This window comes from Cricetulus griseus, chromosome 2 (genome assembly GCF_003668045.3).
Source record: "Cricetulus griseus strain 17A/GY chromosome 2, alternate assembly CriGri-PICRH-1.0, whole genome shotgun sequence".
Taxonomy (NCBI): Eukaryota; Metazoa; Chordata; class Mammalia; order Rodentia; family Cricetidae; genus Cricetulus; species Cricetulus griseus.
The window spans coordinates 437396828-437422582 of NC_048595.1; the positions used below are offsets into that span (position 1 = coordinate 437396828).

At 44.4% G+C, this 25755-nt stretch overlaps 1 protein-coding gene across 1 annotated transcript; it reads right to left on the minus strand.

The window, feature by feature from the left end:
- Window positions 1-1487: 1487 nt before the first annotated feature.
- Window positions 1488-19378, minus strand: LOC100750349 (nuclear autoantigen Sp-100). Its single transcript, XM_027397437.2, is given in 9 exon segments — window positions 1488-2157; window positions 2159-2276; window positions 2941-3045; window positions 6546-6677; window positions 7336-7401; window positions 8837-8914; window positions 10838-11006; window positions 11888-12050; window positions 19245-19378. Coding segments are annotated over 9 exon segments (1182 nt in total). The 5' UTR covers window positions 19292-19378; the 3' UTR covers window positions 1488-1853.
- Window positions 19379-25755: the final 6377 nt, after the last annotated feature.

Below are 25755 nucleotides of genomic sequence, written 5' to 3' on the forward strand. Positions count from 1 at the left end.
AACAAGGGAAAACTCTTGGTCCCCAGACTGATAGCTGGGAAACCAGCATGGGACTGATCCAGACCCCCTGAATGTGGGTGTCAGTGAGGAAACCTTGGAAATCTATGGGGCCTCTTGTAGTGGATCAGTACTTATCACTACCATAGGAATGCACTTTAGGAGCCCATCCCACATGGAGGAATACTCCCTGAGCCTAGACACAAGGGGCTTGGCCTAAGCCCTATCCCAAAGAATATGACAGACTTTGAAGACCCCCCCCCATGGAAGGACTCACCCTCCCTGGGGAGCAGAAAGGGTATGGGATGGGTGGGGAGTTAGTTGGGAAGGGACCTGGGAGTGACATGTAAAATAATTTTCTTTCTAATAAAAGGGGAAATAAATAAATAAATAAATAAATAAATAAATATTCATATCTAAAAAATATTTTTAAAAAACTAAACTAAACTTGGGTCCATCAGGCAAAGTTTTTCTTGAGCATTTCCTGACTCTATTGATGGTTAAGCAGGTTTGTTTCTTCCATAATCCATCAAATTATTCCTGAAACATCATATCCTACACCATTGCTCTCTGTTCTTTTGCTGGGAAGCCTCACCTGAAGGAATCCTGCCCTGCCCTAGACTCTCTCTAAGAGGAACTCCAAATGACTGTCTCAATGGGGCTTCTGCAGTCTATGTCTGCTGGTTGTTTGAACATCTAGTTAGATGATGCTTTGCTGTCTATCTAGCCAATCTGTCTGTCTATCACTTGCTATTTATCCTTTTACTTTGGCTTGCTATATACTTAATAAACTCACTCATTCAAATCCAGGGAAAGCAAAACTATCTTATTAAGTTCTCTTAGTATATTAGTCAAAATCCTTTAGAGGAACAATATATATATATATATATATATATATATATATAATATATATATGGGTTTGGGGCAGACACAGGGGTCACTCAACACAAGATTTTATTACTGGGCAGCACAGCAGAGGGACCAGTCAGGGACAACAGTACAGACTTGGTAGCTGACTGCATCCCCAAATGTCCATGTCAACAGTGTTTAAGTGCAGAAGCCACAAACATCTGTGCAAGGGTACAGTTATATTTTCCCACCAATCAGGATTCAAAGATTAGGGACTTTCCTGGGAACATTGCTCTTTGGTGCTCCTCTTGCTCTCATTGGCTGGTTCACTCAAGTGTGGCAGGGCAGCTTGCCCACCGTTCATGCCTCAACTTGCCAACCAGGATGACAGTTACCCAGAGAGGTCTTGGGAACTTCAACTTTTTGTTTCTGAATACAATCCCTTTCTGCTTTACTATTTGTTTATGCTTCTTCAACTCTTTGAACAACATTCCTGGAAACACCTGATCCAGACAGAGACTCCAAGCAATATCACTTTGTGGCTTACACGGCTTTCTGCCTCATCCTCTCAGACACAAATATAGAGAGCCATCTAATGAACACTTCAGACATTCTAAGAGCTCAATGCAAAGAAACTGGGATAAAGGCCAAGTACATATTTTATTATGCTTCAGATAGACATGGTTATGTGAAAGAGGGAAATCAAAATAAAGCTTGTAAGTATACCATTTTCTTTTTACTCTACCATCAATATATCAACAAAGTCAGAGACTAATGCCTAACCCCTCTGCTGTGGAGTGCCCACCAGAGAAGACTGCTTGGACACATATTTAAACAAATAGAAATCTTTATTAGCCAACCAGTGACTACACTAGGTGTTCCAGATCTCAGTCACCCCAAGGTGACTTTTAAGCACAAAAACCAAGTTCTCGGTTGACACACTTCAGTTAACAAGAGCAGTTAGCCAGAAGCAGAACCACAGAAGCCAAAAAGCAAGGTTAGAACATTTAGATACTTTCCCAGAATTGTGGACTTTGATGGGTTAGTTCTTTGTTTTCATTTTGGCAGTTGGTAGTGCCCACATGCTGAGTTTTACAGCTTGAATGGTACTTCCATGGAGTCAGTTGTGCTAAGTCCTTGTGGCTTACTAAGATCTGGAACCCTGTTACACGCTCCAAATCTCCACAGGTATCAGAAAAAGTAAGGTGCAGAGAATGGACGGTTGGGCTCTTCGACCTCCCCCAATAATGGTGAGTCAGGAAACAGGAGGTTTGAGCGCCTGACGGAAGCTCTGAGTTCCGGAGCCCAGGGTACATGGTCCTCATCCTCCTCATCCATCTGCCTCCTGTGTCTCGGTGTCAAAGTGAAGAGTTCCAGGAGTTCATGCTCATCATCCTCATCACTGCATTCTGAGCCCTCACTGCTGATCACTGCACAGCAATAGAAAACCCCTTAGGGCTCCAGTGAATGACATCACTGCACAGTAATACAAAGCCCCTTAGGGCTACAGTGAATGACATCACTGCACAGCAATACAAAGTCCCTTAGGGCTCTCAGTGAATGACTCCAAAGCTGGAACTCCAGAGCGTAGACACAGGAGCGATCCAGAAGCTTGGGTAATGTTTAGGTAGCAATGCCTCTGCCATAGTTGGTCCCTCCAGAGTGTTCTACTCAATGCTGACTTTGAGGGACACTCCTCTGGCTTTGGTTGTCTCAAAGCCTTGTTTGTTACCTCTCAATCTGCGTATGCTCCTTTCCCCCTTTCTGCTGGCTTCTACCTCAGACTTCTCTCACTCCGTGAATCTCCTGTGCTTTCTGCTTCTGCCTATTTGGTCTCCCCCACATCCTCCACCACCCACACATACCTGGCTTCCTGTCTAACACATTTCCTGTTGGCTATTCCTTCCCAGATCTCTTAAAACCATCCCATTGCCTACCTGCTTTCCTAGTATAAGAGTACCAGAGCCCACGACTCCCTGCATCTATCTGGGGCTCCCAGAGCCGCTGAGCTGGACTCTGATCACACACTCAACAAGTCACCACTATGACTTAGAAGCATCACCCAGCCCCACAGGCATCTTAAGTTATCCTTACCAATGACTTCATCCTCTTGGTTCTGCTTTGTCCCTGGCTTCTGTAGGTTTTCTTGTTTCACAAAACAAGGTCCTGTCCAGTTTTCATGTGTACATAGGTTTGGCCCTGAAAAGGAAGAGAATGCTACTTGAAGAATTCTCATGCACTCCTTTGAAAAAGCTTCATGCAGCCCTGTTCTCGCTCCCCTGACACTTGACTAAGAAGCACAAGAATAGTGCTAAACTTTTACCGCCTTAGACAGGCATAGTAACTCACACCTGTAATCACACAGCACTTGGGAGGTTGAGATTGGAGAGACAATCATGCCTTCAAGGCCAACATGGCTGTGTATAATAAGACCTGGGCTCAAAGAGAGAGAAGGAGGGAGGGAGAGAAGGAAGGAAGGAACCTTCTCACTTTGTTTTCTACCTCGCCCTACAGTACACCTTTCTTCCTTCAGTCCTCAAGTTCTTTCTCACTGCCCTGACACCATCATCGTCTGTTTTCTTTCTCCCTCTCCCTGTTACTATCATTTACCAACTGATAACTACCTCATCTAAAGTTAACTATTTTTACTCTGTTAAGACCTGAAGTTCTCATGCCTGGTGTGGTGGTGCATGCCTTTAATCCCAGCACTCAGGAGGCAGAAACAGGTAGACCTCTGAGTTCAAAGCCAGCCTGGTCTACAGAGTGAGTTCCAGGACAGCCAGGGCTACACAGAGAAACCCTATCAAAAAAAAAAAAAAAAAAAAACAAAAAAAAAAAAAACACAAAGCCAGGTGGTGGTGGTGGCACACGCCTTTAATCCCAGATTTCAGAAAGCAGAAGCAGATGGATCTCTGTGAGTTCAAGGCTAACCTAGTCTACAGAGCAAGTTCTAAGACAGCCAGGGCTGTTACAGAGAAACCCTGTCTCAAAAATCCAAAGGAAGAAGAAGGAGGAGAGAGAGAGAGAGAGAGAGAGGAAGGAAGGAAGGAAGGAAGGAAGGAAGGAAGGAAGGAAGGAAGGAAGGAAAGAAGGAAGGAAGGAAGGAAGAAAGAAAGAAAGAAAGAAAGAAAGAAAGAAAGAAAGAAAGAAAACATATTTCCTTCTTGTCACTATCCCCTAAACAATGGAACAAGGCGAAGTATTCATATTATATTTGTATTACATATTGGGAGCAAGCTAGAAATGAATGAAAGTAAATAAGAGGATATGTGTAGGTTACCTTAAAGATTTGAACATCTGTGGGTATGAGTACCCATGAAGAGATACTGAGAAACATCCATCTGCATAAATGTAATTCTTACAACTGTTTTTGCTGTTTTCAACTAGTGTTAATCTTATAGTGTGTGTGTGTGTGTGGGTGGGTGTGTGTGTGTGTGTGTGGGTGGGTGTGTGTGCGGGTGTGTGTGTGTGTGCATGCACATGCATGCGTGCATGCATGTACGCACTTGTACGCATGAGCACATGAGGAGGTCAGAGACAACCTTCAGGAGTCAGTTCTCAATTTTCACCATGTGAGTTCCTGGGATTGAACGCTGGTCATCAGGCTTGATGGCAAGTGCCTTTTCCTGCTGAACCATCTTGATTGACCCGAAGTTGTCCAGCAATATCACAGCACCAAAATACATGTTCAAGTTCAGGGTACAGAAATAGTGCTATTATGGGACAGATCTTATGGTACATTCAGGTCAGGTCATGTCCACACAGTGGTATAACTGATGGGGCCTGGATGCTGAGGGGAAAAGGACTCACGAGGACTCCTGGGCTTCCTGCTTGAAGACCTGGACATCTATCCACCTTAGGAAAGACAGATCTTTGGCGAAGAAGGAGGGGGAGTTGGAGGCAGGAAGGTTTGTGAAGAAGAAGTGATGCTCAGTTTGATGCACTACACTTGAGATCCCTACGCTGAGAAGGCAGGTCTGTGTTCACCCCAGAAGGCTATAGGAAAATCCACCTCAGGTCAGAAGGGAGGCTGGCTACCCGTCCTCACACCACAGGGGCATCCAGCAGCTGGTTGCAGAGGTTGCCTTGGCAACTGAACAAGCTGGAAGGTTGTGATGGCAGCTGTTCAAGTGGCTACAGCAACTGGCCACTCAAGCTGGGCTGAAGTGGGGCATCCAGAGTAGCAGCAGAAGTTAATGGTTGCTATGGCAATAAGGGTCACCCCAGCAGCCACAGAGGCTGGAGGAGATGCAGCTGCCAGGATCACAACCCTGCCAGGTGCAGCAGGGTGGCTGAGATGATGCCTGGCCCTGAATCCTACTCACAGGCTGGGTTATCATGGCTGTCTAGGCTCACTGAAGGGTGGTGCTAGCTGCCGTCAGCCAGAGGTCTGGGTGTTATGTCTCCAACTTCCCCAACCCAAGTAGTTTCAGCACCACACATAAAAACATCCTGCATTCAAGAAACAGAGGTGATCATTGCTCTTATCCTCTACTTGGGTCTCCTTTGTCCCTTCCCTCCAGGCAGGATGACAGTGGCAAGCAGACAACAGCAAGCAAGAGGCTACAAGGGGCCAGATTTAAGGAGACACTGTCTCTGAAGTGTTCCATCAAGAAGCTCTACGGTGTTAGATAATGGGCTCCTAGCATCTCCTGGGCCTCAAAGAACTTGCCTCCCTCGTATCTTGGGAGTCAGCTAGAGGCTAGCTCAGGTGTGTGGTGGAGGCAAGGGGCGAGTGAGGGGGAAACAAGTGTCCCCTCCCTCCACATAATGATCTAATACGCAAGTCATCTAAAATGTGAGATTTGGACTGGTATGATGGCCCATTCTGATGATTTGAGTCAAAGCCCTGAAACCCTATGGAGAAGATGGTCATCTGCAAGTGGTCATCTGACCTCCACATGCATGCTATATTACACATGTACACACACACACACACACACACACACACACACACACACACACACACCGTCCACACAGACAATAATAAAAATATCAAAGTAACTTTTAAAAGTGTGAGTCAACCCAATCCTTTGCCTTTGCACTCGTGTTGATGTAGGAAGGATGGATCTTGTCTGACCTTCCCTCCTTTTAGAGTTGGGGAGCATTAGGTTTACTGGGAACTGAAGAAACAGAAAAAGAGAGGGGTCCCAGGCGCCATGGCTGGGGAAGTGTGACCATCCTGAGCCTGGGTGTTTGAAGCTCCAGTGAGCTGCAGCTCAGGAGAAGATACTGCCCTCTGAGGATGCCAGCTCACTCCCTGTTAGCCCTGCTCATCTCCTCTCTTGCCACTCTTTCTCTCTTCAAAGTTCCATCAGGATCCCATCTACCGGCACTGCAGCTTCTCCCACAAGGAGGTGTTGGTATATTTTCACTCCATCGACTTCTAGGGTCACCCCCATTTCTGTCTTTCCTTCCCCTCCAGTGGGACTTCCCAGGTCATTCATCACTGTCTCTGTTTCTCTTTTCACTGCTATCCTCTACCTCTATGATTGTCCTCATTCGAGAAACTATCAGATATAATATTTACTTATGTCATCGTCTCCTTGCTGTAGACATTGTTCCGTTCTGCTGTGGTTGGAGCTTTGTCTTTAAACACTGATCGTGTGGAATAGCAAAGACACCTCCACTGCTCTTGGACATGTGGCAGATACCCACCACCCATCACCCTCACAGATACCAGACTGTCCCAGCCTCACCTGCTTGGGTACATCCATAGTTGTTTCGATGAGACTCACGTGGATGAAAAACCAAATGGTCTGTGTTTGTGTGCTTAGACTTCAAATCCCATGTAGACTCTGGAGATCTTCCCTTTCTGGATTGGATGGACCCTGCACAAGAATGTACTTTTATAAACACGACATTGTGACATCATGAATAAGAACCTGAAATTTGGGGCTAGAAAGACAGCCTGGGATTAAAAGCACTGACTGCTCTTCCAGAGGACCTGGGTTTAGTTCTGAGCACCCACATAGCGGCTCACAACCACCTGTAACTCCAGTTACAGTGGTTTGAAGCTACCTTCTGGCAAGCAAAACACCTATGCATATAAACATGAATAAATAAAATAACCTGTAGTTTTTAGTTAAGTGCATTAATCAATTAAATAGACAGGTACTGAAACCCTCCTAGACAATCCAGAGGACAAAGATCCTGGCATTTAAACCCTGAACTTGGAGAAATGACAGATGCAAACACTAAGCACTCTGATGGCTGGGCAGTGGTGGCACATGCCTTTAATCCCAGCACTCGGGAGGCAGAGGCAGGTGGATCTCTGTGAGTTCGAGACCAACCTGGTCTACAACAGCTAGTTCCAGGACAAATCCTGTCTCGAACCCTCCCCCACCACCCCCGCAAAAGAAAAACAAAAAGCAAAAAAACAAACAAAACACTGAGCACTCTGGACAGTCAGTAACACAAGCAGATGGCCCAAATCACGTGACAGAACGGGATGCGACTGCAACAGGCACAGAGTCAATAAGAACAGACCATCAGATGAGGCATTATCTGAAGGTGTCCTGGTCAGACTTCCTAGAGAACAGCTGTCACCAGGTCCTATGGAGCAAAAATTAGACGTTTATTTCAGGAATTGAAGTAGGGGTTCTTTCCTGTCTTCATGACACAAGGGCTGAAGGGCCCCTTGAAGCATCAATCCAGAGCCCATCTGGCCATGACAAGTTCCCCCTGATTCTTGAGGTCAGATTCCGGTCATGAGAATAGGGTGCAAGGCTTACAGCCGGCTGAGAAGAGTCTTCCCTGGGCCACTCGTGACTTGACTTCATATTGATAGCTATAGGATGCTTGAAGGCACACTCCCGCTGGCCTTCATGAGTGTTCAGTACCATTCCCAACCACTTCAGCTCTTGCTATTCTTTGTTTCCAGTATCTTTCTCTCTGCATGTGTTCCCTGCTTTTGTTGCCTGTTTCTGTCTTTTCCACTAATCGTTTGGGTAGCCACACAGGCTCTGCGTTCTAAATACCTTGTCCATGAAAACTACATATGTGGTCTCTCTAGAGTTCAGTGTCCTTACCTACAAACTGTGCACACCATCTTGGGTAGCAACTCGGATGGTGAAGCCACAGCAGTCAAAACCAGACACTCAACCCAAGTGAGCTGTCAGCAACTGGTACCTTTTATTTTTACGTCTTTTGTCCTTTGTGTTCTGTCTCTCCCACGTACTTCTTCCTGTTTCTGACTCTCCAAGTTCTTGTATTTCTACTATGTCTTCTCAATGTCTATATTTTCCTATTCTTGAACAACAGTCTCGGATTCATATTTATTGATCACTTTTGCTGTCACCAAATATCTCTTCTTGATTGCTGTTCATCGTAGACCAACAGTTCTGAGCCCCTCACCACTCTCCACCAAAGCACTCTTAGAATCCACACTCAGACACCTAGTCAGATACCTAGTAACATCATCAGATACACTGCTGTTCTGAGTAGAACATGTTTCAGTCCATCCTAATGACGTCAGAGTCATGTCATTTGTAACTTGACACAAAGTTGCACTGGAGCTGGAGCAATGGCTCAAAGGTTAAAATGGCCCAGGTTCAGTTCCCGGCACCCACATGATGGCTCACAACTGTCTAACTCCAGTTGCAGGGGATCTGACCCCTTCTTCTGACCTCTGTGGGCACCAGGCGTGCACACCATGCACAGACATGCAAGCAAAACCACTCATACACATTAAATAAAATAAGTAAGTCTTGGGGTGTTGCAGTTTCAAGATAGGGTTCCTTTGTATAGTCCTGGCTGCCCTCTGTAGACCAGGCTGGCCTTGAACTCGCAGAGATCTGCCTGCCTCTGTCTCCTGAGTGCTGGAATTAAAGCCGTGCCACCACTGCCCAGCTTCTTCTTTTTTTTTTCAAAGCAGCACTCATCTACTTTTTCTATTCCTTTAGAGCTCTCTGCAGAGCCCTGCCCATCCCCCACCCCACACCAGGAACTCAGTTCCATGTTAACCAAAATTTTGCCCAGTTCTAAGTACCTTGCTCATAGTGTGGCTGCACGGTGACAAGTTTCTGGTCTTGTTTACTTCTCTGGGATAAATAATTGTCCTCTAGCTCTGAGCAGAGGGAGAAAACCATTAGTCCCTGTAGGCAAGTGACAAATCCCCTCAACCATCTGGACAGTGGAGTTGAGTGCTAACAATCACACAGGTGAAACATCTCCGAGTTATCGTGTGTCAGTGGGAACTTCCAGCTCTTGGGTCACTCTGGGTCTCAGTGAGTTATGATTGGATATCGTTTGCCCCTTCCTACCAGGCAACCAAGAGTAGAAAGTAAAACAAAACCACAGAAATCCTATAGGCCAGTGGGTCAGGACCCCCTCGAGGGTCGAATGATCCTTTCACAGGGGTTGCTTAAGACATTGGAAAACACAGATATTCATATTACCATTCATGACAATAGCAAAATTACAGTTATGAAGTAGAAATGAAATAATTTTTTGGTTGGGGGTCACCACAACTTGAGGAACTGTATTAAAGGATCACAGCATTAGGAAGGTTGAGAACCACTGCTCTTAAGGTTTTGTTTTGTTCTGTTTTTTAAGATTTATTTTGTTTTAGTTATGTGTATGTCTGTGTATCTTCTTATCAGTGTGTGTTCATGAGTATAGATGCCTGTGGAGGCCCGAAGACAGTGTTGGATCTCCTGAAGCTGGAGTTACAGGTGTTTGTGAGAGACCCAGAGTGGGTGCTGAGAACCAAACTCAGGCTCCTCTGCAAGAATAGCAGACGTTCTTATCTAGGCAGTGGTGGCACACGCCTTTAGTCCCAGCACTTGGGAAGCAGACACAGGCAGACCTCAGTGAATTCAAGGCCAGCCTGATCTACAGATCGAGTTCCAGGACAGCCAGGGCTGTTGAACAGAGAAAACTTGTCTTGAAAAAACAAAACAAAAAAACCAAACAAACAAAAACCCAGCAGATGCTCTTAATTGCTGAGTCATCTCTCCAGCTCCTCCTTCAGGTTCTAAGGGTGATAGCACAAAGGAAAAATCATAAAAAATAATTAATTGCTTAATTAAATATAGTGAAAGCTTACTTCAGTTCAATGGAAGGAGTGCTCCTGAGGGCTATACAGGGAAGAACGGGGGTTCCCTCTGGAGTAGGGTGAATAAGGTCATAGAAAGACCCAAGAGCTTCAGAGATGGGATTAGCAAAGAGGAGAGTCTGAGCTTCCTTGGGAGAAGAAAGATGAGCAGACAGCAAAGGAATTCCCAGGGGTCGCCCAGGCCCAAGCACTAAGAAAGGGCTCTGAGAGCTAAATCAAGAGTGAAGACAGCTGCCCTGAAAGAAACTCCAAGAGTTCATGAGAAGACCCTGGGAGGCTGCCCACACGATGAGACAGAGCACACTGCCCAGTTCAGGCGATAGGACACAGAAAGCAATTTAGCTATCCTGACTGGATAAATGAAAACAGAGTTGTTGTATCTAAATGGGACATTTATCTCAATCCCTCACCGTGGCTTGGGAACATTGAAGAGGTGTCAGAAAGAATGTAAGAACTGGAGGATGGGTGAGGAGTGGACTGCTGTCTTCTGGACATGATATGAAGCTAGAATCATGAGCACAGAGCCGCTGTGATTACCTGCACAAGATCTGCACAAAAATAAGCCAATCCACACTTCAGCACCAATGGGGAGGGACTCACAAGGCTCCACCCATAGCTGAGTTACTATTGGCAGCTCATGGTTGCTGGGAGAGTCATTTTTACTTGGGGGTATGGCTGTGCATTTATGGGCAGCACTAATTGGGCTCAGTAGCTTATGAAGAGGAGAAGGAATAGAAAGAAGATGAAGACAAAGATGATGACAGAGTGTGAAAGCATAGGGGGACATGCTGAGGGGTTTGTGGAATATTCAATGGGACTGAGGTCAGTACGACCTAGGTACATTGTATACATGTATGAGATTGTCAAAGAATTAGCAAGAAAAAAATTAAAGACAGAATTTCACTGCAAAATGGAGGTAAGAGAAGGAATTACCAGTTTGCAAGCTTTCATGAATCTCTCTTAAACCAGGATACGCATTCAGGTTCGTTCTGTTGAAGAGTATGCATAGAAATGACCAACCAAATAACTTCTCCAAGTGATCAAGAACGTTGTACACCACTTTCTCTACAGGAACCAAGTTCCTACAAGCTTCATAAGAATCCTGTGAGAAAGTTCAACAGACAGAGTGTCAGAACATAGCTTCATCTGACACAAGTAGATGTCATAATGAAATACTGTCCTGAGGACCGGTGGATTCCAGTTCTCCAGGAAATCCCATGCTGGCAGCTTGCAGCCAGTCCAGAGAAGACTTAAGTTTCAGTTCTCATAACTTGAGCTCCCCATTGAATCTGCATATGAATATTTCCTGGTTTCTGTTTCATCATACACACATACACACACACCAACTTTTCTCTTGGCAGAATGAAGACAGATTAAAATATCTTTCTCAGAAAACTGGGGAGTTTTCTTTCTCAGAAAACTGGGGAGTTCTGGCCAATATTATAAATCAATTCATTTTCTTCCACTAATTCCTGTCTCTCATTTTTCCTAAAAATCATTAATTGACAAACCTTAGATTTCGGCAACAGGATTGTTCTAGTTCTTTCATTATCTTAATCTTGCTTTATCGTAAGTCTCTAATACTATCTATCAGTGGGTCTTAACAATTTCTTTCTGTTTTTTCTTTTGTGTGTATATGGAGGGGGTGATACGGAGGGGTACCAGATGCGGAGGGTAGCTATCAGAGCACAGCAAATGCCAGGCAGTCAACCTAAATCCCCAGCCCTGTTGCAATTCAGCCTCGTTGCCTTATCACCCATCCTCACACTCCCACAATTGCCTGGGAAGAGAAGGTTTTCAGTTAGGAGCAGGAGTGTCTTGTTACCTTCTACATGATAGGACGATTAACAAAGATAAAAGGGTCTTCCCACATGAGAGCATATTAGGTTCATTAGGCAGCTAGAGAAGCCTAGCACTCAGGATGCCAAACACGGGTTAAAGCGGGGCTGGGTTTCCAGGGATTGATGAGTACATATCACTTACTGCATAGATTTTGTCAGTGATGAAGGAGCGGTCCTTGAGGCTTTCTAGGAAAGGAAACAACTTGGGGATTGCATGGGCTATCTCTATTTTATGTTCCTTGAAGTAATCGAAAAATATCTCATTAAAACTTTTCTTTTTCGGGATCACTGCAAGCATGCTAAGGCTGGGAGGAGAGAACACAGAGAGAAAATAAACACAAAGGCTTCACAGCACATTTCCCAGCCTCCCTCACAAAAGAAATCCAGGCCCAAATGAATTCTGATGTACAGTTTCAAAAGTAAACTACCAAACTCACATAAATGTTGCCAGGGAACAAACAAAAAGAAACACTTGCCAAATTGGCAACAAAAGGACAGAAAAATCTTGACACAAATTTTAAATGATGTACAAAAATGAAAAGTTACAAGTCATTAGCCTTTGAGGAAACAGTGAACTAAGAAACTAAGAAACTCCAACAAAACAGTGAAGCCAACCCAGAAGGTTCACCAGAAGGACCTTTCCTAAGAATGCAAGAATTATTTAACATTTAACAGTCAAGGACTGTGGGGCTGGCTCAGTAGTTAAAAGCACTATATACTTTCCAGAGGTCCCAGTTTCAATTCCCAGCACCCACATGGCAGCTCACAACTGTCTCCACTCCAACTCCAGGGGATTCAACACCCTCACACAGACATACATACAGGCAAAACACCAATGCACATAAAATAAAAATTAAAAAATCATTTATAGGCCAAGCATTGGTGGCTCACACCTTTAACCAGAACTCGAGAAGTAAAGGCAGGCAGATCTCTGTGGGTTCAAAGCCAGCCTGGTCTACATAGTGAGTTCCAGGGCAACCCCCAAACCAATACAGAGAAACCCTGTCTCAAAAACCAAAAAAGAAAATCATTTATAAAGGAAGGGAGGAAGGAAGAAAGAGAGAGAGTATATGTCAAGGACTATATCATCACACTAACAGAAATGATGGTGAAAACATGTTAACTTCAAAAGGTCCAAAAAAGACCGTTAATAAAATTTGTTCACAATTTTAACTCTCAGAAAACTAAGATTAGAAAGTAAATTGATTAATTTAATGAAGCATGTAGGCATGTCTACAAACAAAACCCTGTGACAAGCATTACTCTTGAAGACGAGCTATTAAATATTTTCCCACTCAAGCTGAGTACAAGATAAAGGTATCCACTGTCACCATTTCCATTTGACATGTATCGGAAAGCCAAGCCAATACAATAGGTGAGAAAAAGAAATTTTAAAAAATAAACCTTAAAAAGAAATAACTTGCTGGGTGGTGTTGATGCACACCTATAATCAAAGCATTTAGGAGGCAGAGGCAGGTGGATCTCTGTGAGTCTGAAGTCTATTCCAGGACACCCAGGGCTTCATAGAGAAACCCCTCTCTCAAAAGAAAAAGAAGGAGAAAGAGGGAGATGAAGAGAAGAAGAAAAAGAAAGAAAGAGAGAGAAAAGGGAAGGAAGGAAGGGAGAAAGAAAGAACACTGTATCTACTATTGTTTGCTGGTGATTATGTACATAGAAAAGCTAAAATAATTTGTAAGCAAACTATTAGACTTAATTAGTAACTTCAGCAAAGTATCTGGATTCAATGTCAATATGCTAATATCCATTGCATCTCTAAATACTAGCAAATAACAAGTTGAAACAAAAATAGAAAAGCCATTTCCAGCAATATAAAAAAGTTGTCACCAATAAAGAAAAATCTATCAAAAAGTAAGTGATAGCACTAAATGAAAATCATAAGCCAGGCAGGGTGGTACACACAGGTAATCCTTTCCCTGGGAGACTGAGGCAGAGGAACCAAGAGCTCCTGCCTGCATGGGCTACATGACAATACCCTCTTTTGTTTTGCTTCGTTTTGTTTTTAAGACTATTTAAAATTTATGAATGGATAGTGACCATATAGTAGACGTACACAATTGAATTTTACTGAGCTGGGAAGAAAGATGGAACTATGAGATTTGCAGGGAAATGGGTGGAAATGGAAAATATATTAAGCGAGACAACTAACTCAGGCTTGGAAAGATTAACGCTGCATCTACTCGTTCAGATTGGATCCTGGTTTCTAATGTTTATACGTGTGCATTTATGTGGGTGCTGTGGGATAATCCTTTTCTGCACTGTGAATATGTGCTGCTCTCATCGGTTGATAATAAAGCTGATTTGGCCTTAACAAGGCAGAATAAGGCTAGGCAGGAAAGGCAAAACCAAACTGAAAATACAGGGAGAAAGAGAGGCTGAGTCAGAGAGAGAGATTCGAACCAGCCGCCAGAGGAACAGTATGTGCCAGAGAACAGGTAAAGCTACAAAGCCACATGACAAATTGTAGATTAACAGAAACTGGTTAATTTAAGTTGTAAGAGCTAGTTAGCAATAAGCCTGAGCTATAGGCCAAACATTCCATAATTAATATAAGTTTTATGTGATTGTTTGGGACTAGTTGATCAGGACAACTACCTCTGTTTACATATGGCACTCCAATGTGGTGCATGGGTTATAGTTAACATTTCTTCCGAATCTTAGCTAAGGACATGCTAGGTATAAAACTTTGAATTCTTCAGAAAAGGGCAGCTATTGGAGTAGTATCTATAAATTTGCCAATTCTTATGCTCTGGACATTTAGAATGTGTTTCTTACTTAATAATTGTTCTTGCATGTAGTTTTATTTTAGTTTAGGTTATCACCTTTTCTTCCTTCTGGGCAATACTTAATAGTAATTATTATTGTATATATTTTATTATGTAAGGATTAGAAGCTTTCCTTCTTAATTAGAAAAAAAGGGGGAAATGTTACAGAAATTTTGTCACTGGTCTGCTAGCCTATCAAAAGGAGCATTTGGGTCTTGGGGTAGAGTTTTTGTTGGGATTGCACATGACCCAAAGTTAAGGCAGAGTGGTGGGTGGGATGTGTGGCCTTTTGGAACGAGGAGGCAGGAGCGGCTATGGAAGATAGCAGCTGGGGACCCAGTTTGGATTCTTTGCTCTGCTTTGTGATAACTGTTCATGGATTTTGTTTGATAATAAATGGTAAAGTAACTCTTTGACTCCCTTCTTCATGTGGGAGTGACTGTGTGTCTATGAAAGTGTGGAAACCAGAAGAGAGGAAAAAAGATTACGGTGTGTTGGGTGTCTTTGCGTGTAGTAGAACATTGTGAATTAAAAATGGAAGGGGGGCGCCGGGCATTGGTGGCACACGCCTTTAATCCCAGCACTAGGGAGGCAGAGGCAGGCGGATCTCTGTGAGTTCGAGACCAGCCTGGTCTACAAGAGCTAGTTCCAGGACAGCCTCCAAAGCCACAGAGAAACCCTGTCTCGGAAAAAAAAAAAAAAATGAAAGGGGGGAAAAGTGTAAGCGGAGAGGTGGGGTAGGGAAATGGAGAGAGGAGAAGGGTAGAGAGTGAGTCAACTAAAACTATGTGTGGGAGAACAATAAGGGAATCCAATGCTTGTAAGACTAATAAAAAATTAAATTGAAATGAAAGTTTGAGCAAAGCACCCTATGTGGGTGAATAAGGTACTGCCAGAAGCCATAGGTTGTTAAGCAAAAATCTCAATGCCTATGGGGTACCTTCCTATGACTTGTTAACCAGGTTGGCCTCTGATTAACAATGCAGGCAATTGCCAGTCCTGTAATTTGGTAAGATCCTCCTACTGAAGACACCAAGAGCTTGGGTTACAGGTCATGGAGAATCCAAACTGGACCTGGGAAGAAGCTTCCTCCCTGTTGGCTAACCTTCACAGTTCAGGAAGGAGCTATGCAGGTTATTGAGGGAGAATTGTCAATAGTGTTGAACCCTGTGTGCAACAATAATGACCAGCCAGGCCAGATGAGAGCACTGGTTTGATAGTAGAAAGTCTGTTATGAGAGTACCCTGGTTCCTTTTTCTATTGCTGTGATAAATGTCATAACCAAAAGCAAGTTAGATCAGGAAAAGGTTAATTTAGTTTCCTGTCAGGTCACAATACATCACCGAGGAAAATCAGAGCAAGAATTCCACCAGGATGGGAACTCTAGCAAGGCGGAAACTTGAAAACAAAAACTATGGAGGAATGCTGCTATTGGCTTGCTCCCTCTGCCTACTGCTCAGCCAGCATTCTAGTACAACCCAGGCTCACCTGCTTAGGGGTAGCACTGCCCACAGTGGGCTGGGCTCTTCTATATCATTTAGCAACCAAGAAAATGACCCCAAAGACATGACCACACACCAGTCAGATTGAGGCAATCCCCCAGTTGAGGCTCCCTCAGGTAACTCTGAACTGAATTAAATTGGCAGTGGAAGCTAACTAGCAGAAAGGGTAACTCACCACTTTCGTATTGGACTTGATGCCTGTTCCACAGGAGGGAATTTACATCTAAGTACTGTAGACTCAGCCAAAAGTCGGTACTGGATGTGGTAGTTTGAATGAAACTGGCACCCGTAAGCTCATAGGAGTGGTACTATTAGAAAGTGTAGCTTGTTGGAGGAAGTGTGTCACTCTAGGAGTGGGCTTGAGGTTTCCTTTGTTCAAGCTACACTCAGTGTGACACAGTTGCTTCCCGGCTGCCTGAGGATTAAAGATGCAGAACTCTCAGATTCTTCTCCAGCACCATGTCTGCCTGCATGCTGCCATGTCCTGCCATGATGATAATGGACTAAACCTCTGAACTGGGAGTCGCCCCAGTTAAATGTTTTCCTTTATAAGAGCTGCCATGGCCATGGTGTCTCTTCACAGAAACAGAAACCCTAAGACAGTGGGCTAGTGAGATGGCTCAGTGGGTAAGGACATGACAACCTGAGTTTGATCCCTGGAACCCACACAGTGGAAGAAGAGAACTGATTCCTGTAAATTATCATCTGACCCCCACATTCACAAATCAGCATATGTGTGCCCACCACCACCATAAATTTAAAAAATCTAAAAAGAAAACAGCTTCTGTTGTGTTTTAAGACAGGGCTTCTCTGTGTATCCCTGGCTGTCCTGGAACTAGCTCTGTAGAGCAGGCTAATCTGCCTCTCTGCCTCTGCCTCTGCCTCTCTGCCTCTCTGCCTCTCTGCCTCTGCCTCTGCCTCTGCTTCCTGAGTGCTGGGATTAAAAGCATTCACCACCACCACCTGGCTTGCTGCAAAATATTTCACTGCCTCAGCTCTTCCTACAAGGTAATGGGTCACAAGATTAAACAGGCTAACTGCTGAGTCCCACTTCTGTATAAACACTTGTTTGGCTGACTGCTGACTGAGGCCCCTGCTGCATATCTGTTAGAAAATCAAGCCTTGCCTGCACCCAGACAGGATATGAGTTTATTGGGCTCCCAAAATTATAACTTCATGTTTTTTGCCTTTATGATCCTCAGACTAATAATAACCAGGGCCTTGCTCTGGTTTGGTCCTGGCCAGTTTCTTAATTAAAGCAAACAAACAACAACAACAAAGCACTCTAATTTACTAAAACCAAAACTTGAGTCAGACTGGTGAGTCTCTGAATCTAAGGTGAGTAAATGTGTGCGTTGTATCTCCCCAGGAAAGATTCTGTCACACAAAAGCCCCATGCCTGGATCAAGAATTGCAATTAACAGCTGCTGAGAGAGGTTGAATCAACCATCTCCAGGGATTAGCCCCCTGAGAGTCACCTGACCCAAGTGGTCAGTCTAAAACACACAGACATAGGGGCAACACTAAGTGAACTCAGCAGGCTGTGTGTGCATACATACATACACATACATGCATATGAAGGTCTTTAGTAGGCCGAGGAGGGCAAACATGGCTCTTGCAGGCCTTGCCCTTCCCTTACCTCCTTCTTACTAAACTCATCCTAACACAGGGTTTATAAACTGCCATTTGCCTGTGAATCTTGACCATCTCTCTATCCAGAGGCCGTCCTTTGTCCCTTTGGGACAAACATCCCTTCCCCATCTCCCTTGCCCCTTTCTTCCCCCTCTCTTTTGTCTCTATTTCTTTGCCCTTTGTCCCTCTGGGGCAAATAAATCTCCTTTGTGTTGAGAATTTGGTGTGTCCTGTGTCAAGATAGATAGATAGATAGATAGATAGATAGATAGATAGATAGATGACAGATAATAGATGGATGAATGGATGGATGATAGATATATACAGAGATATATGTGTAACAATAATAATGAAAGAAGAGGTCAATACTTTGCAAGGGGGTAAGACGAACAGGAGAGAGGGGACAATAGAAATGATATAAATACAGTAGTTATGTATGGAATTCAATAACATTAAAAATTTACGTTTAGCCGGGTGTTGGAGGAGCACACCTTTAATCCCAGCACTCGTGAGGCAGAGGCAGGCGGATCTCTGTGAGTTCGAGGCCAGCCTGGTCTCCAGAGCGAGTGCCAAAACAGCCTCCAATGCTACACAGAGAAACCCTGTCTCTAAAAACCAAAAAAGCAACAACAAAAAAAACTTACGTTTAGTCTTAACATCCCTGCAGTAAATGTACCTATGTCTGCAAATGTATCTCTGGGCTTTCTCGTCCATCTCTTCAATCCATCTGTTAGTCCCTATGCCAGAACCCCACTGCCTAGATAACTGTAGGTTTGAAGTAAGTTTCAAAGATGGGGAGTATGAGTCATCCATCTTTGGTCCTATCCAAGATCTTCCGGCTCTTCCGGGACCTCTCCTGTGCCATTTGACTCAGAGGGTCAGCGTTTCCATTTTTGTGCGGAAACAAACAAAAACTGATTACAAGATGAAGGACAGGGCGGGAAAGACTGTTGGAACTTCTATAAGGGTTGTGTTCAATCTGTAATCATTTTGGGTAATGTGGACAAAGAGAGCAAATCCGGAGAAGGGTTCTATCCTGCGGGGTTACAGGGTCTACTAAGAAGCAGTGCTTCCAAAATAATGCTGCCCTCCTCCCTCGATTAGGCCACAACCCTGTGTGGGGGTGTGGTGAGAAGCCAGGGGCTGAATACACTTGAAACTAAAAAGTTTAATAGAACATGAAGCAAGGAATTAAACTTGGGCAAAGAGGAAGTGCCCTTAGCTCTTTCCCTAGAAGAAAGAAATTGCTGGAGACCTTTCCTGAACCCCAAAACTATAGCCGCTGGTGCTAGTGGCACCTTCAGTGTCCCCACCCCACCCCCACCCCCACCCCGCTGCCGTCACCGTCACCACCGTTGCCTCGGGAGGAGGAGCAAGGCAGGGCACTAACTGGAAACCAGCGGCCCTCTGGGAGTAGACGCCTCCCCTCCGGTCCCTCCCTGATGGAGCTTTTTGCTCATTGCAAAAGACCCGGTTGGTAAATGGTTCCTGCCCTGACTCCCTTGAAGGGTACAGGACTTGAAGGCCCGAAGTGTGCCATTTCGGAACCCTTTTAAGATGAGCAACGAGAGAATTCCCTTACAGCAGTGTTTCCCAGGAAACTTCTTCAGCGAAGAATGATAGACTCATCCCAGAGAGGAAGCTCGAAGTCAGCTCACCCTCGAGGAACTCTGTCTCTGTGTTCACTTTCCCCCAGCGCACCTCGCATGCTGTTCCTACAACCCCTTCCCTCTCCTCCAATAGGTACGCTCTTCCGTGCTTCCCCCATCCTTGCCGCCCCAGCATCCTCCCAGCTCTTCCCCAGTCAGCCACCTTAGGTCTGGGGATCCTCGGGAAATGCCGCAGCCTTCCTCTGGGCGGGAGTCAATTCTGATCAATGGCAAGTACAGAGGGCAGAACGCAGGGCGAAAGCGAAGACCTCGGGCTGGGTGGGTTTTAGGAAGTAAGCGAGGGAAAACGTTAGTGAAATTTGCATGTAGCCCACAGCTTCTAGGGTGCCCCTTTTCCCTCTCACGGTTTCTGCAAAGTCTATCCTGCCCTCTGGTGGCAGTCCTTTGTTACTGCACAGTCCCCTTTTGGACCGTAAGCATTTTTTAGCCTCTGACTTTCGGAGCTTTGGTGATATTTGCTTTACATATGAGATACCTTGGAGAAGAGAGGTGTAATAGTTACTTTTTTTAATGCTGTGATAAAATAACATGAGCAAGGCAACTTATAGAAGAGTTTATTTGGGTTTTTATACGGTTATATCATGGCAGAGAATCATAGCAATTAGAGTCAGTCAGGATACAGGAACTGCAAGCAGGAAGCAGAAAGAGGCGACTGAAAATGATGTGTGGCTTTGAAACTTCAAAACCTACTTTCAGGATGTACTTCATCAAGGTAGGCCACGTCTAATCCTCCCCAAATGGCACCTCCAAACTGGAGAGCCCACACTCAAACGTCTGAGCCCATGAGATGAGGGGGGATTTTTTTTTCAAATCACCACACTCAGAAATGTCAGACTTCATGAAGCTGCCTCCAAATATTCCTCAAGTAAATGATCACACAATTGGTCACCTGCCTATCCAGAGAATACTAAGATAAAGTTGTAATGCAGCAAAAAAAAAAAAAAAACCTTTTGTAAGCCTAACCTTTCCTCTCTTGACCCCTTCAGTGCTGCAGAGACCAAAAACCAAAAAACAAGGGACACAAAGAGAAGACGCTGAGCAAGAAGGAAATACAGTCAGTCGGCATCCCTTATGGCCCAAGAGGTTATTAAAAGAGGTCCCTTCATCACTAAGTAAATCTGGGGAAACTAGGGTGTTGTCAGGGATTTTAACCAGGTCTGGCAGATGTTGTGGTGATCAGATCTGCGGGTGGTATCCCTGCATGGAAGTACTGTGCTTTGTTAATACCTACAACTCCACCTGTGGGGTTTTATCTGGCCAGACAGGATGCTAAACCCTGAAGCAACCCAAACTGTGTGCTGGAGTTTTCAAGTAACCAGAAGTAAGCCTCAACCCATGAGGACCAGGAAGATCTTCAGTGAGCACCTTAGTTCCTTGGCTCCTCTGTATAAATAACTCTGATCTCTGGCCTGAAAACTGCCTTTTATTGTCTCATTCCCTTTCCTCTATTACTTCCTCACAATTTATTTATAGGGCTTGGTAGGATTGCTCAGTGGCTAAGAGCACATGTTGCTCTTGTGGGAGACTCAGGTTTGGTTCCCAGCACCCACATGCTGGCTCACAAGCATTCTATAACTGTAACTCCAGTCCTGGGGGAGATCTGATGCCCTCTTCTGGCTTCTGTGGGCACTGCACACTTATGGTGTATATAGATATATGCAGGCAAAACACTCATACACATAAAATAAAGTAAATAAATCTTATTGAAGTTATTTTTGTGTATGTGTTATATGGGTACAGGTGTGCATGAGCCATGACACCATGCTGTGTGGAGATCATAGGACAACTTTCAGTGGTCAGTTCTCACCTTCCACGTTGCTAAAGGAGGCTCTCTCGTTTCTGCCCCACCAAGTGCATGAGGCTAGCTGGCCCTGAGCTTCTGCAAGCTAGTCAGCCCTCAAACTTCTGGCTGATTCCCCTGTCTCTCATAGGAATGCTGGGATTGCAGATGCAGGCCACTGTCATCAGCTTTGTATGTGAGTTCTGGAAATCAAACTCTGGTCACCAGGCAAATGCTTCTATCTACTGTGCCATGTCCCTGGCAGCTACCCAAAATTTTGCAATCAAATTCATATATTGGTGTCTGTTTCTTGAGGTGATCAAAACCAAGACACCAGGAAGTGGGAGAGGTGGCTTAGCAGGAAAGAACACTTGTGGCTCTCACAAAGGACCTGGGTTCAATTCCCAACACCCACATGGTGGCTCAGTAACTCCAATTCCAGAGACTCCAACCCTCCTTTCAGCCTCCAAGAGCAAGAGGCACACAAATGTGTACCCAAGGGCATGAGACACATGCATACAGGCAAGCACTAATGCAATTCAAAGAAAAATGAACAAATCTTTTAAGAAATCCCAAGACACCAGGAAAAGACAGGAGACTGCAAAGGTTTGAGTCAGAGTCGGTGTTGAGCTAATTCAGGGGGATGTTGCTGCTTGCCCAGTCACTAGCCAATCACAGGGTTCTGGTTTTACTCATAAGTGAGTTTCCTGACTGACACCTGGGGATGGGAGGCAGCGGGGGTTTCACCACATCTTGAAACAGAAGATAGATTTTCATCACATATCTCTTGTGACTTCCTGCCTCTGAAATGCTCCATTTCCTCCCATGACACCTCAGGAACCGGCAAGTTGTACATGGGGGGAGAACTCACACAATGCAATGGTCATAAAGTTGGGGCTGGTGGCTGACCTAATTTCCAACAGCCAAGCCACTTTATTTGTTTTAATTAAGGTATAGCTCACTGGGCTGGTGAGAAGGCTCAGTGGGTAAAGGTGCTTGTTACACAAGCATGGAGAACTGAGTTCGATTCCCAAGACTCACATAAAAGTGGAAGGAGAGAACCATCCCCACGAGGTTGTCCTCCAAAAGCCACACAAGTGTCCCCACATCAAAAACACATATACATAGTAATAAATAATAAATATTTTTAAAATGAAGTGCAGCCCAAGGTTTGATTTCAGTCATTTACCTTTATAGTTGGGATACTACTTTTTTTAATGACGTGAAAGTGAGGTTTAATGAGACCTTGTAACATAGCCTTAAGCAGGAAAGAGAAATCCTCCAAAGAAAAACACGTACCCAAAAGCATGGTGTGGCCATCTTAAAGACAAGTCACCTTTTGGGAGGTTTTAATCTTTTTATTGTGTAGTATAATTGATTAGTTTTTAATTTAAAAAGCATAAAGCATACAGTCATACAGCTACCACTACAATCAAGACAGGTAGGGAGAAAGAAAGAAAGAAAGAAAGAAAGAAAGAAAGAAAGAAAGAAAGAAAGAAAGAAAGAAAGAGGTTTATTGAGACAGGGTTTCTCTGTGTAGCCCTGCTGTCCTGGAACTCACTCTATAGACCAGGATGGTCTCAAACTCAGAGATCCATCTGCCTCTGTCTCCCAAGTGCTGGGGTTAAAGGTGTTCACTGCCACTGCCCAGTTAGATTTGATTCTTATTAAGCACAGGTAAAGACACTCAAAACATGACCCATTGCCATGCTGAGAACTTTCAGCTGAAGGAAATTGAGAAAACCCTAGAAACACGGTCTCTCTCTCTCTCTCTCTGATCTTCTCCAACCTTCCTCTCCTGAAACATGGCCATAAATAAAGCCTCTGTGTGTCTCTGAAAATGTAGGTCATGATACCCTCATGTGACAGGTGACCTGTCTCATACCTAGAAGCCAAAAGGAATCTACACAAACAGGCCTTGCTAAACCTACCACGCCCAGTTTATTAACTCTGGTTAGACTGCATCTCTGTCCGTTCATACTCACAACAGCTGTCCATCTGTTGCGTCTAAGCACAAAGGTCCAGTTTTCCATGGGCCTGTGCGTCTTCATTTCTGAAAGCTCCCATTTTAGTTAACAAATAGCTTTTCCTTTAACAACTGGGCCTTAGTTGTGGGAGCATCACCATGGGTGAAGAAAAGAAATCTTTTGGGGAAGGCAAGATGTTCCAGTGGGTAAAACACTTGCTACACAAACCTCACCTGAGTTAGACCCCTGAAACTCAGGTAAAGGTGGATGAGAGAACCAACTCCACAAAGTTGTCCTCTGACCGCCACACACACACACACACACACACACACACACACACACACACACCATGGCATGCACACACACACACACACACACACACACCATGGCATGAACACACACATACACACACACACACTCACACACACCATGGCATGAACACACACACACACACACACACACACACACACACACACGACATGCATGGCATGGGTGTTCCCCCTTCACATAGTGCACAGACACAATAATAGTTAATAATAGTGATAACTTTTAAATATTTTTTTTTTTTTTTTTGCTTTTTCGAGACAGGGTTTCTCTGTGTAGCTTTGGAGCCTATCCTGGCATTCGATCTGGAGACCAGACTGGCCTCAAACTCACAGAGATCTTCCTGCCTCTGGCCTCTGCCTCCCGAATGCTGGGATTAAAGGCATGTGCCACCAACGCCCTGCTTAAATAAATATTTTCTTCCTTGTAACCCCATTGTTTTTACTTTAGTATTTAAGATTAGTATCCAGGGGCTGTCTAACTACTTCTAGAAATGCCTCCTGTGTTCATAGAACACATGAGTAAACAAATATATGTCCAAAGGTATCCACTGAAGTAATGCCTATATAATGGAAAGACTGGGAAAGAGGGGATCAGATTCCAAATATCATCAGTGAGCTCATTAAATAAGTGATTTTTCATAGACACAATGGAACATCTTACAACTGAGAAAACAATGAGGCTCTGATACTAAAAGAAATTTAATATATGGCAAAAGGCAATTGCCAAATAGTATCCATCCTAACATAATGTTACCAAACTTGAGGCCACAGCACCCCAAAAAGTCAAGTTCAATCATCCATCCTTGAGGGTCCAGTTAAAACAGCCAAGTTAATATTAAAAAGCAGAAGAGGGAGAGTTATTCCAGGTGGCCACATTGGGAGGAGGGACAGAGAGATCCCATGACATCCCTTTAAGTCCATCTATGGGGTCCTGAAGTTAGATTAGAGTTTATAGAGCTAGGGATACGCACAGCGGAGCAGTCCCCATCAAGGTGTTGTTGTGTCCACGAGTCCTCATTGTCTGGAATTCACTCTCATCCTATAAGGAGTTCAGACAAGCTGTGAGTCTCTCTGGGAGACAAAGTTCCCTGCTCTGATGCTTTTTGCCTCCCTCAGCATGAGATTCATGGAAAGGGAAAAAAAAATCCCTATTTCTTGAGGTCAATTTTTCCAATAATCTGACAGATTGAGAAACACTAGCCTGACTTTAGAAATCTTCATTTCTGCCAGGTCAAACACAGTAGCGGAGAGAGTGATGATGAAAATAGTAATATCTGTGTTCAGAGGTAAAAACTGAGAACTGTGTACCAAACTACTAGTAATAGTTAAATGGGGGAGTGGTTATACTGCACTTCCATCTCCCAAGAATTTATTTCTGTAATATAAATTTTTATCATAGTTTTTAGCATCTAAGACACAGAATAATGGTCTTTTTAAGGGAGGGTTTTGAAAGCTGGGGACAGTGCAACAGATGTTATGTGACTGCCTTGCAGACAGATGTCTTGCATTTATAAGGTTGCTTAAAAATTCAGACTCATTGCCTTGTTCACTGACCCAGAGCTCAGCAGACTGAATGTTTGACATGGGAAAATTCTCCAGGACAAAGGACTTTATTCATGCAGAACTGACAGCCATGAGCTGTCTCATAATCAGCAAAGGCTTGCCTTCCTGCCTGTGCTGGGGGTAGAGGCGTCAAGGAGAGCCAATAGGGGGTCAGGACAAGACCCTCTTCCTTTCTAGGTTATGCCTGTGCCTGTGGCCTTGGCTTTGTCAGGTCATGGCAGTGGTGGCTGAGATGGAGGGCAACTGGGAAGAAATTGCTAGAAGGAAGCCTGTGTAAGTCAGAAGACCTCAATTCTGGGACAAAGTAGTTGGAGGAATCCAAAGGGACAAATGAGTCTTGGAGAGTGATCAGGAACTCTGCCTTGGAGATTAGCATAGAACCCACCTTCCAGACAGGTGTGGTAGTAACTGCTGGGTGTCCCAGCACTCAGGGAGTAGAAGAAAGAATTTGGAGCTAGCCTGGTCTACATAGCAAGATCCTGCCTCAAAAATAAAAGGAAGAGAATGAAAGTCCTTTGCAAGAACAGTATGTTCTCTTAACTGCTAGACCCGATGTTAGTGCTGGAAATCAAACTCAGATCCTCTGTAAGAGCAGTGTGGGTTTTGTCTGTTTGGTTGGTTGTTTTGTTGGAAACAGGGTTCATTATGTAGCTCTGGCTGTCCTGGAACTCACTACGTAGACCAAGCTGGCCTCGAACTCACAGAGATTCACCTGCCTCTGTCTCCTGAGTGCTGGGATTAAAGGTGGGCCCCACCATGTCCCACTGCTCTATGTACTTTTAACTTC